The 14,899-nt window shown below is 45.5% G+C and overlaps 1 protein-coding gene across 1 annotated transcript in view; it reads left to right on the top strand.

Moving 5' to 3' along the window:
* Positions 1 to 9,067: 9,067 nt before the first annotated feature.
* Positions 9,068 to 14,899, top strand: part of LOC138292037 (nuclear receptor subfamily 5 group A member 2-like) — a 62,374-nt gene continuing 56,542 nt past the window's right edge. The window contains exons 1-2 of the mRNA XM_069230369.1: positions 9,068 to 9,287; positions 10,165 to 10,280. Coding sequence (XP_069086470.1) covers positions 9,203 to 9,287; positions 10,165 to 10,280 — 201 coding nt within the window. The 5' untranslated portion in view covers positions 9,068 to 9,202. The remainder of the gene's footprint in view (positions 9,288 to 10,164; positions 10,281 to 14,899) is intronic.

Here is a 14,899-nt window from a genome sequence, read left to right as displayed (position 1 = left end):
CACATGAGAAAAGGAATGGGGAGACAAAACAGGAGAGACGCTTGTAAGTAGCTGAATGATGATACACAATGGCCAGACATACACCTACCCAGCAGACACACCCAACAGGTAGCACCGTGCACTATGCCCATGGCCATGCCCCTGACTACTGAGCAGTATACTGACCTACACCCATCCCCTGAAATAGTACTGGACCTGAGGTAGGTGAAACCTGACAGGCACACCCCTACACCCTTTGGGGAACATACAGTAGATGGACACCAGTCAAATTCCCTGCTCTAAGCACCATGAGCCCTATCGCACACACACTCATCCTTCTAGGCTGAAGTATGGTCTGTGAGTACTCACCCCCTTGTGACTGCTGTGAAGCCTTCAAGCGCCCATCCAGGTCTGGGTACGCCACCGCCAGGATCCTTCGCATGAGGGGGGTCAGTGCCTGATGGGCACCCCTTCCACGTTGGGAGGACTTCCCCAGCTGGGCCTCAGTGATCTTTCGCGCCCAGCGACGCAGGTCCTCCCACCTCTTTCAACAGTGGGTGCTCCACCAGTTGTAGACCCCCAGGGTCCGTACCTCCTTGGCGATGGCATGCCAATGTGCCATCTTCTGGTGGGCGCTGACCTAGTAGGGTGACACACAAATGGAACACAGAGGTCAGGCACCTGCACGATGGGAACAGCTGGCAGATTGTAAAACATAGGACAGACAGTATTCCCAGAGATGCAGGACAGTGGCACGCAGCATTCCAGGCACCTTGGCCCATCCTGGCTCACAGGAGCACACATCTGTGCAATCCACTCCATCCATTACTCACACAGTGCCCCCCAAACCCGGACTCACCTGTACCTCTGGCCGGCCGTAGAGTCTGTCGTACAGGGGCAGGACCCCTTCCACTAGTTTCTCCAGTTCTTCCTGGTTGAAGGCCGGGGCCCTTTCCCCTGCACCACGTGGAACATCCATAGCCAGAGGCAGGCAACAGCAGTACACAGAGTGGAGTACCTGTCCGTACAAAATCAGGGAGTCAAGTGATCAAATGATGGCGAACGCGCGTACTTTCCGCAGCGGTATGCACCGTCACCGCCAGCGGCGATCATGATACGCCAGGATTCCCCATTGGCATCCATGTTAGCCAATGAGGGTGCGCACAGCGGTCAACACTGCCGTACGCTGTGACGTCAACTGCTAGCGGTATTAGGTCACTTCCACAACGAAGGGGCAGAACTACAGTGGGCAGACATTTTGCCATCACCTACGCATCTTGAAATTCATAATACTCACAATGCATGGCCTACTAGCCATATAAAGCACCTAGGCCTCTATCCATCATATATATTATCACACATGATTTACTCTGTTCCCGCCTAGTGATGTACATGTACATCTGTCAGGTTGCAGTTATTGTACAGACACTACCATGAACAATGCACTGCATGTATTTAGCAAATATGCCAATGTATGTGTGCACATCACTCCTTTTTCTTACCCCTCATAGGTACCGACCCTTGTGGCGAGGAAGGACACCATTGGTGTACAGACCACTTGTGGATATGGGGACCAGGGTGGAGCGTCAGATCAATATCACTTACAGACTCACACGTGCAACTATTCAGGACCTATGTGCATTACTGGATCCTATACTGACTCCCGGAAATCGTAATCAGCATGCCATTCCAAATGAGGTGCAGGTGCTCTTCGCACTCCATTTCCTGGCCACAGGCTCATTTCAAGTGACAGTGGGCATGGGTGCTGGTTTCTCACAGTCAATGTTCAGCCAGGTACTGACAAGGTTTCTGAATGCATTTGTACATCTGCAGTCCTATGTGTGATTCCCCCAAAGTGCTGACCTCCCTGCCATCAAGTCTGACTTCTATGCCTTTGCAAATATTCTCCATGTCATAGGTGCCATAGATGGCACCCACATAACTATCACCCCCCCAAGAGTGAGTGAACAGGTGTACAGAAACAGGAAGAACTTTCACTCCATGAACATCTAATTGGTATGTACTGTAGACCAGTACATTTCCCATGTGAATGTCATGTTTCCAGGATCAGTCCATGATTCATTTGTTTTGAGGAACAGTAGTGTGCCACAGAAGATGGAACAACTACAAGAGGACAGAGGGTGGATCATAGGTAAGTTTGTCTGTCACTAACCGACACATTGCAGAAAACCAGCCTGTCTGACTAAGGGACATTACAATGACGACTCTGTATTGACCATTTTTCTAGGTGATTCTGGCTATCCAAACTTGCGTTGGCTCCTCACACCAGTGAGAAATCCCAGGACGGATGCAGAGAGGAAATACAATGAGGCCCATGGACGTACTAGGTGGGTGATAGAGCGTACTATAGGTCTCCTGAAGGCTAAGTTCCGGTGTCTACATATCTCTGTGGGGTCCCTGGCCTATGGGCCTGATAAGGTGTGTAGAATAGTGGTGGCCTACTGCATGCTGCACAACGTGGCTGTGAGACATTCTATCCCCCTTTTGGAGGTGGAGGGTGCTATAGGTTCTGATCAGTTACCTCAGAGAGGTGAGGAGAGTGATGGTGAAGATGAGGAAGGGGAAGATGTCAATTCCAGGAACCAACTGATACAACTCTACTTCCAATAACTTGTGGGACTTAAGCCTGTAATTGTGGTTAGTGACTGATACTGTCAGTGTGCCATGTCATATAGGGGGGATTGGTCATGATAGGTGGGACATGGACCTCTTCAGCATGGTACTGACAGACAATATATGCATTCCCTCCTTGCCTAATTTGAAACACACATTACCACCACCAAGCACAAATGGACAATAAAGTTGTTCTCTGCCAGTTGCATCAATACTCCACTTTGTTCAACATTGAAGACAGGGCACAGTGTTACAGATGAGAAATGTTGTTTATTGGTCGAATATAGTGAAATGTGCTGTGTACAGTGATGGAAGTCGTAAGGGTTGGGTGTCCTTAAAACTGACTTGGTGGCAGCCCTGTTGGATGTCATAGGTGGGTCCTATTTGTAGTATAGTACTTCATTTTGCCCTCAGCTAAGTGTAGTTGTTGAGTGGGTGGGATGGTTGTTTTGCAGTAGTAGCAGTGTCAATTGTTGGAGTGGGGCTTGCTCTTAGCTGGGTTTCCAGTGCCATACCTTGGCCTGAGACTACGTTTGGGCGCCTGCTGTGGAGCTTCTTGGGGTGGCATGGTTGGCCCTTGTGATTCCTGGGAGGGTATTTCCTGTGCTGTTTCTGCTGCTAGGGTCATCTGTTGCTGGTTGTCCAGGGCTGTTGTGGGGGCCTCTTGTCTGGTGTGGGTGTTTGACTGTTTGTTGACCAACTGCAGCAGTGCTCAAGCAATGGTGGCCATTGTGGCATTGTGTTCTTTCCACTGCTCCATGGCCTGTTGGTATTGTTGCTGCTGCATCCTCTGACTTTGCTCCAGGGTGGACAAAATCTGTGACAACCTGTCTTGGGTATGTTGGTAGGCCCCCAATACCTCTGCAATTATGTCCTGGGCTGCTGCATCCATCCGGTGCCCTACCCCCTAACCCACTGGGACACTTGAACTTGCCCTGGGCCCCTGTGCCTGTCTCCCCTGCGCAGGTCTTGACGTGCCACTTGCACTGGGGCCCACGCCTTCCTGCATGTTGGGAGTGGGAGACTCCATTAGGGTTGCATGGGTGGTGGTGCCTGTTGGGGGACATAGACATGTCTGGTACATATGCATGAGGGTTTGAGGTGTACAGAACTGTGCAATTTTGTGCTGGTGTGACTTTCAGTGGCCTTCCAGGGTGCCTTTGTGAGGTGGACATTGCATTTAGTGGCAGTGGTGGGGTTACATTGTGGTGGGGGTTATTATTCCATTGTGGGTATGTGCAGGGGCGGGTGGCTGTGCACAGCAGGAGTGATGTGGGCCTGGTAGTGAGTTGTGGGTAATGCAGGGTGGTGGATGTGGTGGGTAATGGTTGGGTGGGGTGTGGATTACAGGTGTGTTGTATATGGGGTAATTGTAGATGACTTACCCGAGTCCATTCCTCCAGTGAGTCCAATGAGTCCCTCTGGGTGCAGGATGGCGAGTACCTTCTCCTCCCAGTCGGTGTAGTCGGGTGGTGTTGGTGGCGGTCCTCCCCCAGTCTTCTGCACTGTGATGTGGTGCCTGAATGCCATGGCCCTGACCTTCCCCCGCAGGTCATTCCATCTCTTGCGGATGTCGTCCCTGGTGTGTGGATGGTGTCCCACTGCATACACCCTGTTGACAATGGTCTGCCTCAGCTCCAATTTCCATGCAATGGGTGTGTGCTGCACCTCGGACCCGAATATTTGTGGCTCCACCTTCAGGATCTCGTCCACCATGGTCCTTAGCTCCCTTTCGGTGAAGCGTGGATTTTTGGAGGGGGACATGGTGAGGGTGGTGGGTGGCATTGGGATTGGGGATGGGGTATGGGTGCTCCTGTGTGGGTCGCTATGCGTGTCCTGTCTGCTGGCGTTCTGTCTGGCTCTGGTGCTCTCCGTCTTCTGGTCTTGGTTTCATTGGCAAGGGATTGTGGGATGTGTATGGGGTTGTTTTATGGTGATCTGGATGTGTTTCAGGTGTGTGGGTGATAGGCCTAGCCAATGTGTGCACTTGTTGCTGTTGGGCCCACTTGCCGCCCGTGGCAGTCGCAACCGCCAATGGTCGTCCGGCCTCCACTGTCCGCCGAGGTGTTTTGTGCACCATTATTTGGAGGGCGGGATGTGGGTGTGCTTGACGGTGGCGGGGTGGGGTGGGCCAGGATTTCCACCGACAGGGTCCTGGCGGGGAGTGGTGGCCTGGGATTTTTTGGCGGGGTTGGGTTTTTCTATCATTATATGGCGGGTTTCCATTCGCCGCCACCGGCGGGATTCTGTTCACAGCCGACATGGCGGTCGGCGGTCTTTCCCACCATGTTCATAATGACCGCCTACATGTAAAATCTTTGGCAGCATGTTTAAACATTATGAATCTTTAGCCATCAGTCATATCGTTTGTTTATAAGTAGGTTCTGAAGATGCATCATGTGACTTTACTTAAGAATGGTTCAATGAAGCACACTTTGACACGTTTTATTTGTAGTCCTGTATTGAAAATAATAGATAGTCCTCTATTCAGATAGGTGCACAGTAACATAGGTTTTGCTGAGTTTTGTCTGTGCACCAATATAGACATATTACAAAGTTTTCTTTCACAATTTTTTAACAGTTCCTTAGCAGTGATGGAAGCAATGCTGGGTAACAACTCATCCCCTGCCACCAGACTTATATACTGACCCCAGTTCCACTCTCAGACAATGTTATAGATTCTGCTAAGGTCCTAATTTATAGTAATGTGCAAATTCCATCAGTAATGAGCAAATGCTGCAATAACATTACTACTATTTATTACACTGTATTACTATGGAAAGTAGAGCAAACTAAATAATGTGGTAATGTATTTGCTGCTTTGTTTGTCTTTTGTCTGTCTGTTACCATCAGCAAAGAGTTGCTGGTAGGTTGTCACAGAAATGAGGCAGTATATCAGTATTAGGACAAATCAGTTAATATGCTTTCTGGGATAAATATGTATGTAGACACTTCTTCTGTGTATTTGTTTTCTGGAAACCACCATAAATGAGACTAGGAGTGCCCAGACACTACTTTGTAATTGTATCTGCTTAGAAAGCACTGACATGCATTGGCTGGCAGGTTGCATGCTACAAGGTGGTGAGTGTTTGGTTGGAAGAGTGTTGAATTGCAGTGTGGTCTTGAGGAAAGTGTGTTGTTGTTATGCATGAGTTACCACGCTGGTGCTTTTGTGCTCTTATCCTGGCTTTGGTTGCAGTGCCAAGGCATCTAATGGGTGGGAAAAAGAGGAGTGAGAGATAGAATGCATGCGTTAGACACATTCGTTTATTCATGCTCATTATTTTCTCTGCCTCTAAAGACTTCACCCAGGAGCGAGAGAGGAGCAGTCCATGGCATCCACTGGATACACCCAGTAATGGTGGAGCAATAAAAGAGTGGTCTGAGGCATGCAAGGTAGTCTTGGCAAAGGCAACCCCCTGTGGTGAAGGAGAGCTCCTCACCCGGGCATACTGTCTGCAGCGATGTGGAATAATGCTCAGGCATGCACAGGAAAAACTCATTAACAATAAATGTTTTTTAAGTAATACCTGAGAACACAAAAGTAGGAAGCCACAGAAGTGTATTGTTACAGATGTCTAGGAGTGACAAAAATGCAGCAAATGGAATGCAGTGATTACAGGGAGCATGGATAAATTATTTGGTGTGTCCACCCAAGAGTGACACAGGAGCAACTCAAGATGTGCACTGATTAAAGTGAAGCTAAATAGTCTTTAGGGCCCATCCGTGAAAGACAGAGGAGGAGCAGTCCACATCAGGCACTCGATACAGACTTCCATCTTCAGGAGAGTGTTAGAAAGCAGTACTGGGCAGATTTGAGACTCTTCTTGCTTAGGTCCACCTGGATTTACAGATAGTCAGGAGAAATGCTTGATAGCGTCCACTCAGAAGTGATAGAGAAGTCCAACGACTTGCACTACTTACACTCTATGAGGGTGGGCATCCCAATAACCCCTTGGGAGCAAGGGTATGAATATCATGCACGGTAAAGTGCTAACAAGGAGATTATTTATGAAGTTATTTAGTGGCAGTTAGATTAGTTGCTGTCTGAATTAATAAATCTGAACACAAACCAAAGCAAATGATCAACATTATTACTCAATTCTGGAAAAAAAGTATGCACAGGCCTTGCATTTGCGTCATTTTGTGACACAAAAGCAGCGCAAACTTACAAAATATAATTGAATTTTGTAAGTTTGCACCGCTTTTGAGTCAAAAAATGACGCAAATGCGGTGCTAAAAAAGTATAAATCAGGCCCTTGGTCTATAATGCCAATTATGGAGTGGCTGTAGACCAGTACTAGGGATGCACTCATGATCAACCCAGCAGCAGCAGTAAAGGAGCGACCCAAGAATAGTAGCTGGTTACAGGCAGCCAGGACTGATAGGAACTGCATGGTGTCAGTCCTAGGGACCTCTTGGCAGCAAAATGTTGTACCTGGTAGGATAGTGCTGTGAAAATAATATGATTAATGGGGTAAGAGAACTGAAGTAGTGGAGAGTTTTAGGGGAGTTTGTAGACGTGTGGTGGGCTTTCAAGCAACAAGGGTTCTTTCATTAGGCCCTTCCCTGGCAGTAACAGACTCAAAAAGGATCTTGCACTTTCCACGAGTACCTTTCCCAAGGGATCTGAGTTAAGGTACTAAGCTTCCACGACCTCCAGAACTCCCAGCAACCTCCTCTGTTGCTAGAAGACGGTTTTATGAATTTACCCACATATTTAAATATTTTAATAAATAAAGGTCATGTTTCTTTAGAAAATCATCCTTAAAACAACACATAAATTCACATATATTAATATACCTCCAAAACTAAAAAATATAGAAATATATACATATAGAACAATGTACTGTCACAAAAATGTCACAAACATGCTCCCCAAGTTTCCACTAATGACAAGTGTGTTTCCCAACTATTTTAGGACTGAATTTTAAATAGTAACCCACACATCCCGAGAATATTGTGGTGAAATGCATTTGTAAGGTGCAGTTTACTAATACGAGCCATATTTGTATTTCCCTCACTTTCCAGCTGATAAACACTCTCCCCCGTACTGGCTTAGTTTAACTACAGATCTCCTAGATAGACACAGGGACATTGCATGCTCTTTAAACGCCCCCACCACCTCTAAAGGACGTGAGAGGAAAGAAAGGTCTATGGGCCACATGTACAAAGATACAGTTTTACGACTCGCAAACTGTGAGTCTTAGCGACTCGCAATTTGCGAGTCGCAAAACCAGATGTACAACAGTGTACTTTACACTGTTAGCGATTCCCAATGGGGTCGTGAATGACCTACCTCATGAATATTCATGAGGTAGGTCGCAATTTGCGACCCCATTGGGAATGGCCGCCCTCGCAGGGATGGTGGCCTGCTGGAGTCAGCAGACCACCATGCCTGTGCCTGCTTTTATCTAAAGCAGTTTTTTTTTAATGCAGCCCGTTTTCCTTAAAGGAAAACCAGATGCATTTCAAAATCAATAATGAAAAGTTTTCTTTTCATTTTTTCAGTGCAGGCAGTGGTCCGTGGGACCACTGCCTGCTCTGAAAAAATATTTTTGTGCCATTTACAAAGGGGAAGCGGTCCCATGGGGACCCCTTCCCGTTTGCGAATGGGTTAGCACCAGTTTGAAACTGGTGCTAACTGCGATTGTTTTGCGACCGCATTTGCGGTCACAAAACAATCATACGTACCATTTGGATTCGGTATTAGGAAGGGACGCCTTGACATGCCCCTTCCTAATACCGAATCGCAAAACTGCCATTCGGTACTGAATCGCAGTTTGGGCTTTGTACATCCCAAAAAGCATTTTTCAAGTCGCAAACGGGATGATTCTGCGAATCAGCCCGTTTGCGACTTGAAAAATGATTCATACGTCTGGCCTTAGATCCTCTGATCTGTACGTCAAGCAGTGACATCATACAACCTTTGACCCAGCTAACTTAACAGGAAGTGGATATAGTAGTTTAGAAACCTGCAAAAAAAAAAAAAATCACGGCTCAGAAGCTAGTAATAGACCTTAAAGGGGGCTTCGAGGGGAGTAAAAAAGGTGGGGCACGCACCACTCTGGGGTATTGGTCACTATGGCCTGCAATCAGTGGCTGTGCCAATGAATGCCTGTCACCAAGTCGCTGCTGTATACGTTGGGTGACGGACTTTATTAATGAGCCGATAAATCTGCCCCGAGAGTAGTTAAGAGACTTGGGGAATGTTTCATATAAAGCTAAGAGTCTCGGGAACATCAGATGAGCAGAGCGTTTGGAACTATGATCCCTGGTGACTCTTAAATGACGATCGGCTTCCTGGGTGACAGGCCTGAAAGACAGGAGTACGGGGCGTCTCCCGCAGGCTAGGAGAGGTTTTAGCTGGCGTGTGCCACAATGAGGCCTGCCTCCACTTCATGGATTTTATGGCCCCACGCAACAGGGACAAAGTCCCCTTCTGATAATGCTGCTCTCTATCAGTCCTGCGCCAATGTCACTCTCTTGTTTCTTCCAAAGCTTACGGATGTGAAATGACCGGAGTTATGGCGGACATTTTAGGGGTTATTTTTCGCTCCCGGCCGCCTGCTGGGCCGTTTTTCGGATTATGACGGACACCGGAGTTTTTGGGGAGCTAGGTCCAGGAGTGGAGGTTGGAGCCGTGCAGGAAGCCATGTACCGGACGGGATACTGTAAGTGGCAACTGGTTGGGATGGCTCTGGAAGAAAGTGACAGTCTCATAGGCATAGCGCGATGCTTGCAGTCTACCAGAGGCCTCAGTCTGGGCGAAGGGCAAGTGGTAGGGCTGTTTGCCTTCTAGAGAATGGAGGGCTGGGATGGAGTGCTGCTACCTGCTCCCTGTGGCCAACTGGCCTAGGGGGGAAATTACAAATCTTATGAGAGGCCTGAAACTTTGAAAATTCTGTGAGGCTGGGGTAGTATGGCTGACGTGCTTCAAAAAGCCTTCTTGGTGGAAAATCTGCCTTTGCTTGGCGTGAAAGGCTCTACCTAGTCACAGGATTGTGTCAGATGCAGCAGTGTGTTGAATTAATTAATTAATATGGCTTGCAAAGCATAGAGCTACCCAAAGGCACCCCGGCAAGCAATTTCCCCATTGTACCTTACAAATGCCTGAGTGTGTACCAGCTTAAAAGGCTCTAGCATGTTGAAACCTTTACCAACTCTCTATACTAGGGGATTTCCTTACCCCAGACCTAGTCTGAGGTATTTTTCTGCGCAAGTTAAATTCTAGTGTTTGTTTTTGGATGAACTTTGGGATTTGGTCGCAGGTATCTCACCTCGTCACATGAAAACAAGTGCATGCATAATACTCAGAGATCTCCCTTCCATTTGCATACACGAACACTCAGACATCCCTGGCATGTACTCACAAATCTAATATTTACAGCACATAGAGGTTTCAATCTGTACATGTACACCATTGAGAAATCTGCAGTCTACACATATGCACCAATCCTTAGTTGTCCCTCGTCGGTTCATCTACACACATAAGTATTCAGAGGTCTCACTTTTTCTTACCAAATATCATACACCTTTGCTTTTCTGCAGCACCTGGAGTGAAAGAGGTGGATGTTAATGGCGAGGACTCAAGCGAGAGCTGTCCAATATGTGGGGACATGGTTTCGGGGTACCACTATGGCTTGTTGACCTGTGAAAGCTGCAAGGTAGGTCATTCATGTTTTCACTTCCTGGGTAGTCAGATTCAAGGCTCAGAGTCATTGGTGGCCATCTGGTCGGAAGCCTGATGATGGACTGGTGCTCAAGTGCCTTGGCCTGCATGACAGTCCATCCTTGCGATCACGATTCATGACAGCATCTGCAGCGATGAGCTGACCTAATAATCTCCTGAGAAGCCATTTTATCTCTTAAATCTTAATTCCACCTCAGGGAAGTGAGGATGCGTACAGCAAGATCATAGTGGACTCTAACACTGAGAGGCACAAGGTTGTATCCCAAGGCTTCTGAACCCATGGGGTGAATTGCATTTTTACTTCTCAAAAAATGTGGTAAACAATTTTTTGCTTTGCCATAGAACAGTTATGCTCAAACTGACAATTTGCATGAGACACCCCCAATTTTACCCTAACTACTCCACTCTTTTTTTGATAGATAAGAGCTATTTGGGCATCATGTTCTGTCTTCATGTCTATTTCGGCAGTTTTATATAGCGTGAAGTTAGCCCATAGGGCATTGTAGTGCTTTAGGTGAGCAACAGATTGTATTACACACATTGTTTTAGGCACGGGGATATTAAGGGATTCTCCAACTATCACAGAATGCTGAGCCAAGATTGGGTCTCAAACTGCTTCCCCACTTCCAAAGTCACCACCTGTAGCCATATCTCCTCTTTAAGTGATAGTATCTGCCTTGTCCTTAAATCGTGTGGTGGTTGTAAGTGCTTGGCATCGAACCTCATTTTGCTACTTGGACTAAGTTTCAGGTTTTCACCCTGAACAAAAGAGAGAAAGGGAGAAAGAAGGAGAAAGAAAAATAGAAACATAGTTTCAAAGGCAGAAAGCAGGGCTGAAGTAAAACATGGAAGAGTGAGATAGACAGGAAGTGTATAATACTGGAGGAACCAGGCATGAGGGGGAATTTACACTAGGCAGCCGAGGTACTCAACAGTCCCAGAACTGGGCAATAACTGTAGCAGGGTCCTAAGAAAAACTTTGATAACATGCAGTTATTTGTTTACAAAATTAAGCACTCTGACTTCCACGTACTATCAACATTCCCAGTCTGTTGCTCATAACCAAAATCATAAAATATTGATTTGCCTGCTTTGTAGTTTGATAAAAACTTGTCCTGCTGAGTTGAGGCTGCCAGTGGGAGTAACGTGTCCTTCCTAATCTCAGACACGAGATACATCTTGCTGCAGGGCAGACCCTGAAAATGTCTTCCCTATAGCTCATGAAGTCCTTTTCTTTAGTGATTTACATCATATACACACAGCAGTGCACAGAGCCCTGTATGCTGCTGCCCAAGATTTCAAACTGGACCAACCACAGAAAGTTCAGATGATGATGCTAGCCTCACTCTTGGCTTCTGAAAGAGATCCTGCGGCACCATTTCTGAAAATACTGCACAATCTTTAAAAGCAAAAATTAATTTCAATTATCTCTTGACATATACATTTAAGTATGTGACCTATACGGTATGAAACTATGTGCAGAAAATCTATAGTTACATAGAATGAGAAGGACTTAAACTGGAGTAATGTGAAGGAGGGGAGATACAGAGGAGATCTAAGTTAAGGTGAAGTTTATATTATGATGACAGGCTAACTCAGAAAAGTTTGCACCAGGGGCTGGGAACCCCATCCTAGACCCTTGTTACATTGTCTCCTTGCTGCACCGTACATGTTAAGTTGGTTCTGCCTTCACTGACCCCTGAGAAAGTGATTGTCCATCCAGACTCAACTTGTGCCCTTGATATCTAGCCATCCTAAAACTGACCACCTCAACTTCTACTACATTGGTAGTTGAGCTGGAAGTGTCTCTACCCAGATCCAAGCTCTTCAAGAACATTCCATGCTATGTAAGATGTTCCCCAACTATTCCCTCCTTCGAAAAGGCATTGAAACCATCCTTTATGAGAACCCTCTCTTCGGTGTACTACTCTTTCGGCAAATGATCAGTACCCCTCAGCAAAAGACACAGGGCCTGATTCACAAAAGTACATTTACACTTTTATGTAAGTTTATGTTTGTTTTTGTATTCACAAACTGAGAGTTAATAGTAAGTTTATAACTGTGGAGATTCGCAGTCATGTAGAAGAACTCTGCACATGAATATTGGTCTAACTTCTTATGTGTGGAGTTCTCTGCCCTGATTGTGCAGTCTCCGCAGTAATAAACTTACTATTAATTAGTAGTTTGTGAATACCAAAAAAAGTAAACTTACACAAAAGTGTGAGTTTACCTTTGTGAATCATGCCAGCAGTCGGACACACTACTACATAAACAAAAGGGGTCTACCCAAACAACCCTACTATACCTGGGTATAATACAGAATTGTATATATGTTTGTGGTCAAATAGTAGGAAAAAATCAAACAATACATTTCAAACAATGAAATCATAAATCAATCATTGGTATCATATTTTATTTCTCAAGTTAATTATATTAATTTATTCGTCAATAGAAAGGTCTGGCCAAAAATGTTTACAAATCTATGAACATACACTTACTTAAAAAAACATGTATCAATACCCTAATCAACATATAAAAACATAAATCACCATATATAAATCCAGTGTGAACTAGAGACACTCTGTGTGACCACCTTCTTGCAAATCACAAACAAATATCTTATCCCGAGCATCTATTCATGTTTTTAAAATGTCATAATTCCCCTGTCTTAAAAGAAATACATCAAAATGATTATTTAAAGCGGCCTCCAAATTTTGTATTTATTTTTTATCATTACCGGTCCCTTAGTGCTTTGCATTATTCACTTACTTCGTTCATTTGAGGGGACTTCAAAAAGCTTTCCTCACAGCTTATGTGTCTCGCGCCGAGTTACTGCGGGCGCTCATCTCATGTCTTTTAATCCATTACGATGGCCATTTTGGGCAAAAGATGATAAACTGTCTTTATCTACAGCGACCGCCATCTTAAAGCATGTCTTCACCATATCTGTTTATTTACTAACTTTGTTTAATTCAGAGGACGTCAGAAAACTTTCCTCTGAGTTTATGTGACAGCTGCCGTACAGGCGCAGTCTCTCATCTCGTATCTTTTAAACCATTATGGCGGCCATTGTGGGCAATAAAGTGATGAACTGCCTTTGTCCACAGCGGCGACCATCTTAAAGCATGTCATACCAAGTCGATTTATCGATAGATTCATACCGACCTCAAAGGATTAAGGGCCAGAAGTAGGAAGATTCCAAATTGCGAGTTGCAATTTGCGAGTCCCAGCGACTCGCAAATTGCAAATCGCAATTTGGAATGCAGAAAGGTGTCCCAGACACCTCTGCGACTCGCTATGGGGTCGCAAAGACCCACCTCATTAATATTAATGAGGTGGGTCGCAATTTGCGACCCCATAGAGAGTAAAGGCACTCACGGGGATGGTGGCCTGCTGGAGACAGCAGACCACCATGTCCGTGACTGCTTTTAAATAAAGCAGTTTTTTTTTTTCAAAGTGCAACCCGTTTTCCTTAAAGGAAAACGAGATGCACTTTGAAAAAAAAACGAAACCTTTAGTTTCGGTATTTTTCAGGGCAGGTAGTGGTCCATTGGACCACTGCCTGCCCTGAAAAATATATTTTTTTTTCCAGACACAAAGGGTAAGGGGTCCCATGGGGACCCCTTCCCATTTGCGCCTGGGTTACCATCCACTTCAAGTGGATGGTAACTGCGCTTTCAAATGAAAATGCATAGCATTGCGAGTCGCAAATAGGAAGGGAACACCCCTTCCTATTTGCGAGTCGGATATGCATTTTGCGAGTCGGATCCGACTCGCAAAATGCATTTCTACATAGCAAAGTGGCTTTTGCGACTCACAAATGGCGATTTTCGCCGTTTGCGACTCGCAAAACCCTTGCTACATCTGGCCCTAAATTACTGATACTACTACTGCCGTGCTGCCCCTGTATTTCTCACTTCCATTCTTTAATAAACCCCCTTTAAAAGCTCTGATTGCTAGATTTTATAGCAAACCAGATCATCTCATTACCCTCTCATTGCTAAAAATCAGTTGCCTCTTAGCATTTACCGAGCTAAATAGCCCTCTAGGTATACATCCACCATCCCAATCACATAAAGGTCAATATTTTATCTCCTTTTACTGACTATCCACTTGATCCTGTTGTCTGCTTACATTTTTTTGTTTTTACTCAGCACTTAAGTGTTACCAATTAGTTCTTGTTAAGTGCAAAACTTGTGTACCTTGACATTGTCTGCTGTAATTATCCACATCAATAATCTTTGTGTATTGCACCACTTGTATCATAGACAACCTCTATACTAGAAGCATCCTAGTATATAAATTTTGTGCGGACTAGTCTGGTGAACTTAACCAATCTTAAATACATAATTATTATGCCAGTCCACACAATCCACCTAGACAGCAGCATTTATCTCAAATAAGGTTCCACATTTCGTCCACATCATTCAGACCTTGTCTTGCCGTCCCGTATTTCTCTATAAGTCTTGCTTCCAATATGGTCAGGTTCGTGGAAATAGTTGATCCATTGTTTTTAGGCTGTACCACCTGTAATACTGTCCACCAGATCTCATCTGATTTGTGGTTCAATTCAAGATAATGTTCAACCAATGG

The sequence above is a fragment of the Pleurodeles waltl genome, chromosome 4_2, assembly GCF_031143425.1.
Source record: "Pleurodeles waltl isolate 20211129_DDA chromosome 4_2, aPleWal1.hap1.20221129, whole genome shotgun sequence".
In the NCBI taxonomy this organism is placed as follows: Eukaryota; Metazoa; Chordata; class Amphibia; order Caudata; family Salamandridae; genus Pleurodeles; species Pleurodeles waltl.
This window is presented reverse-complemented; position numbering and strand designations above follow the sequence as displayed.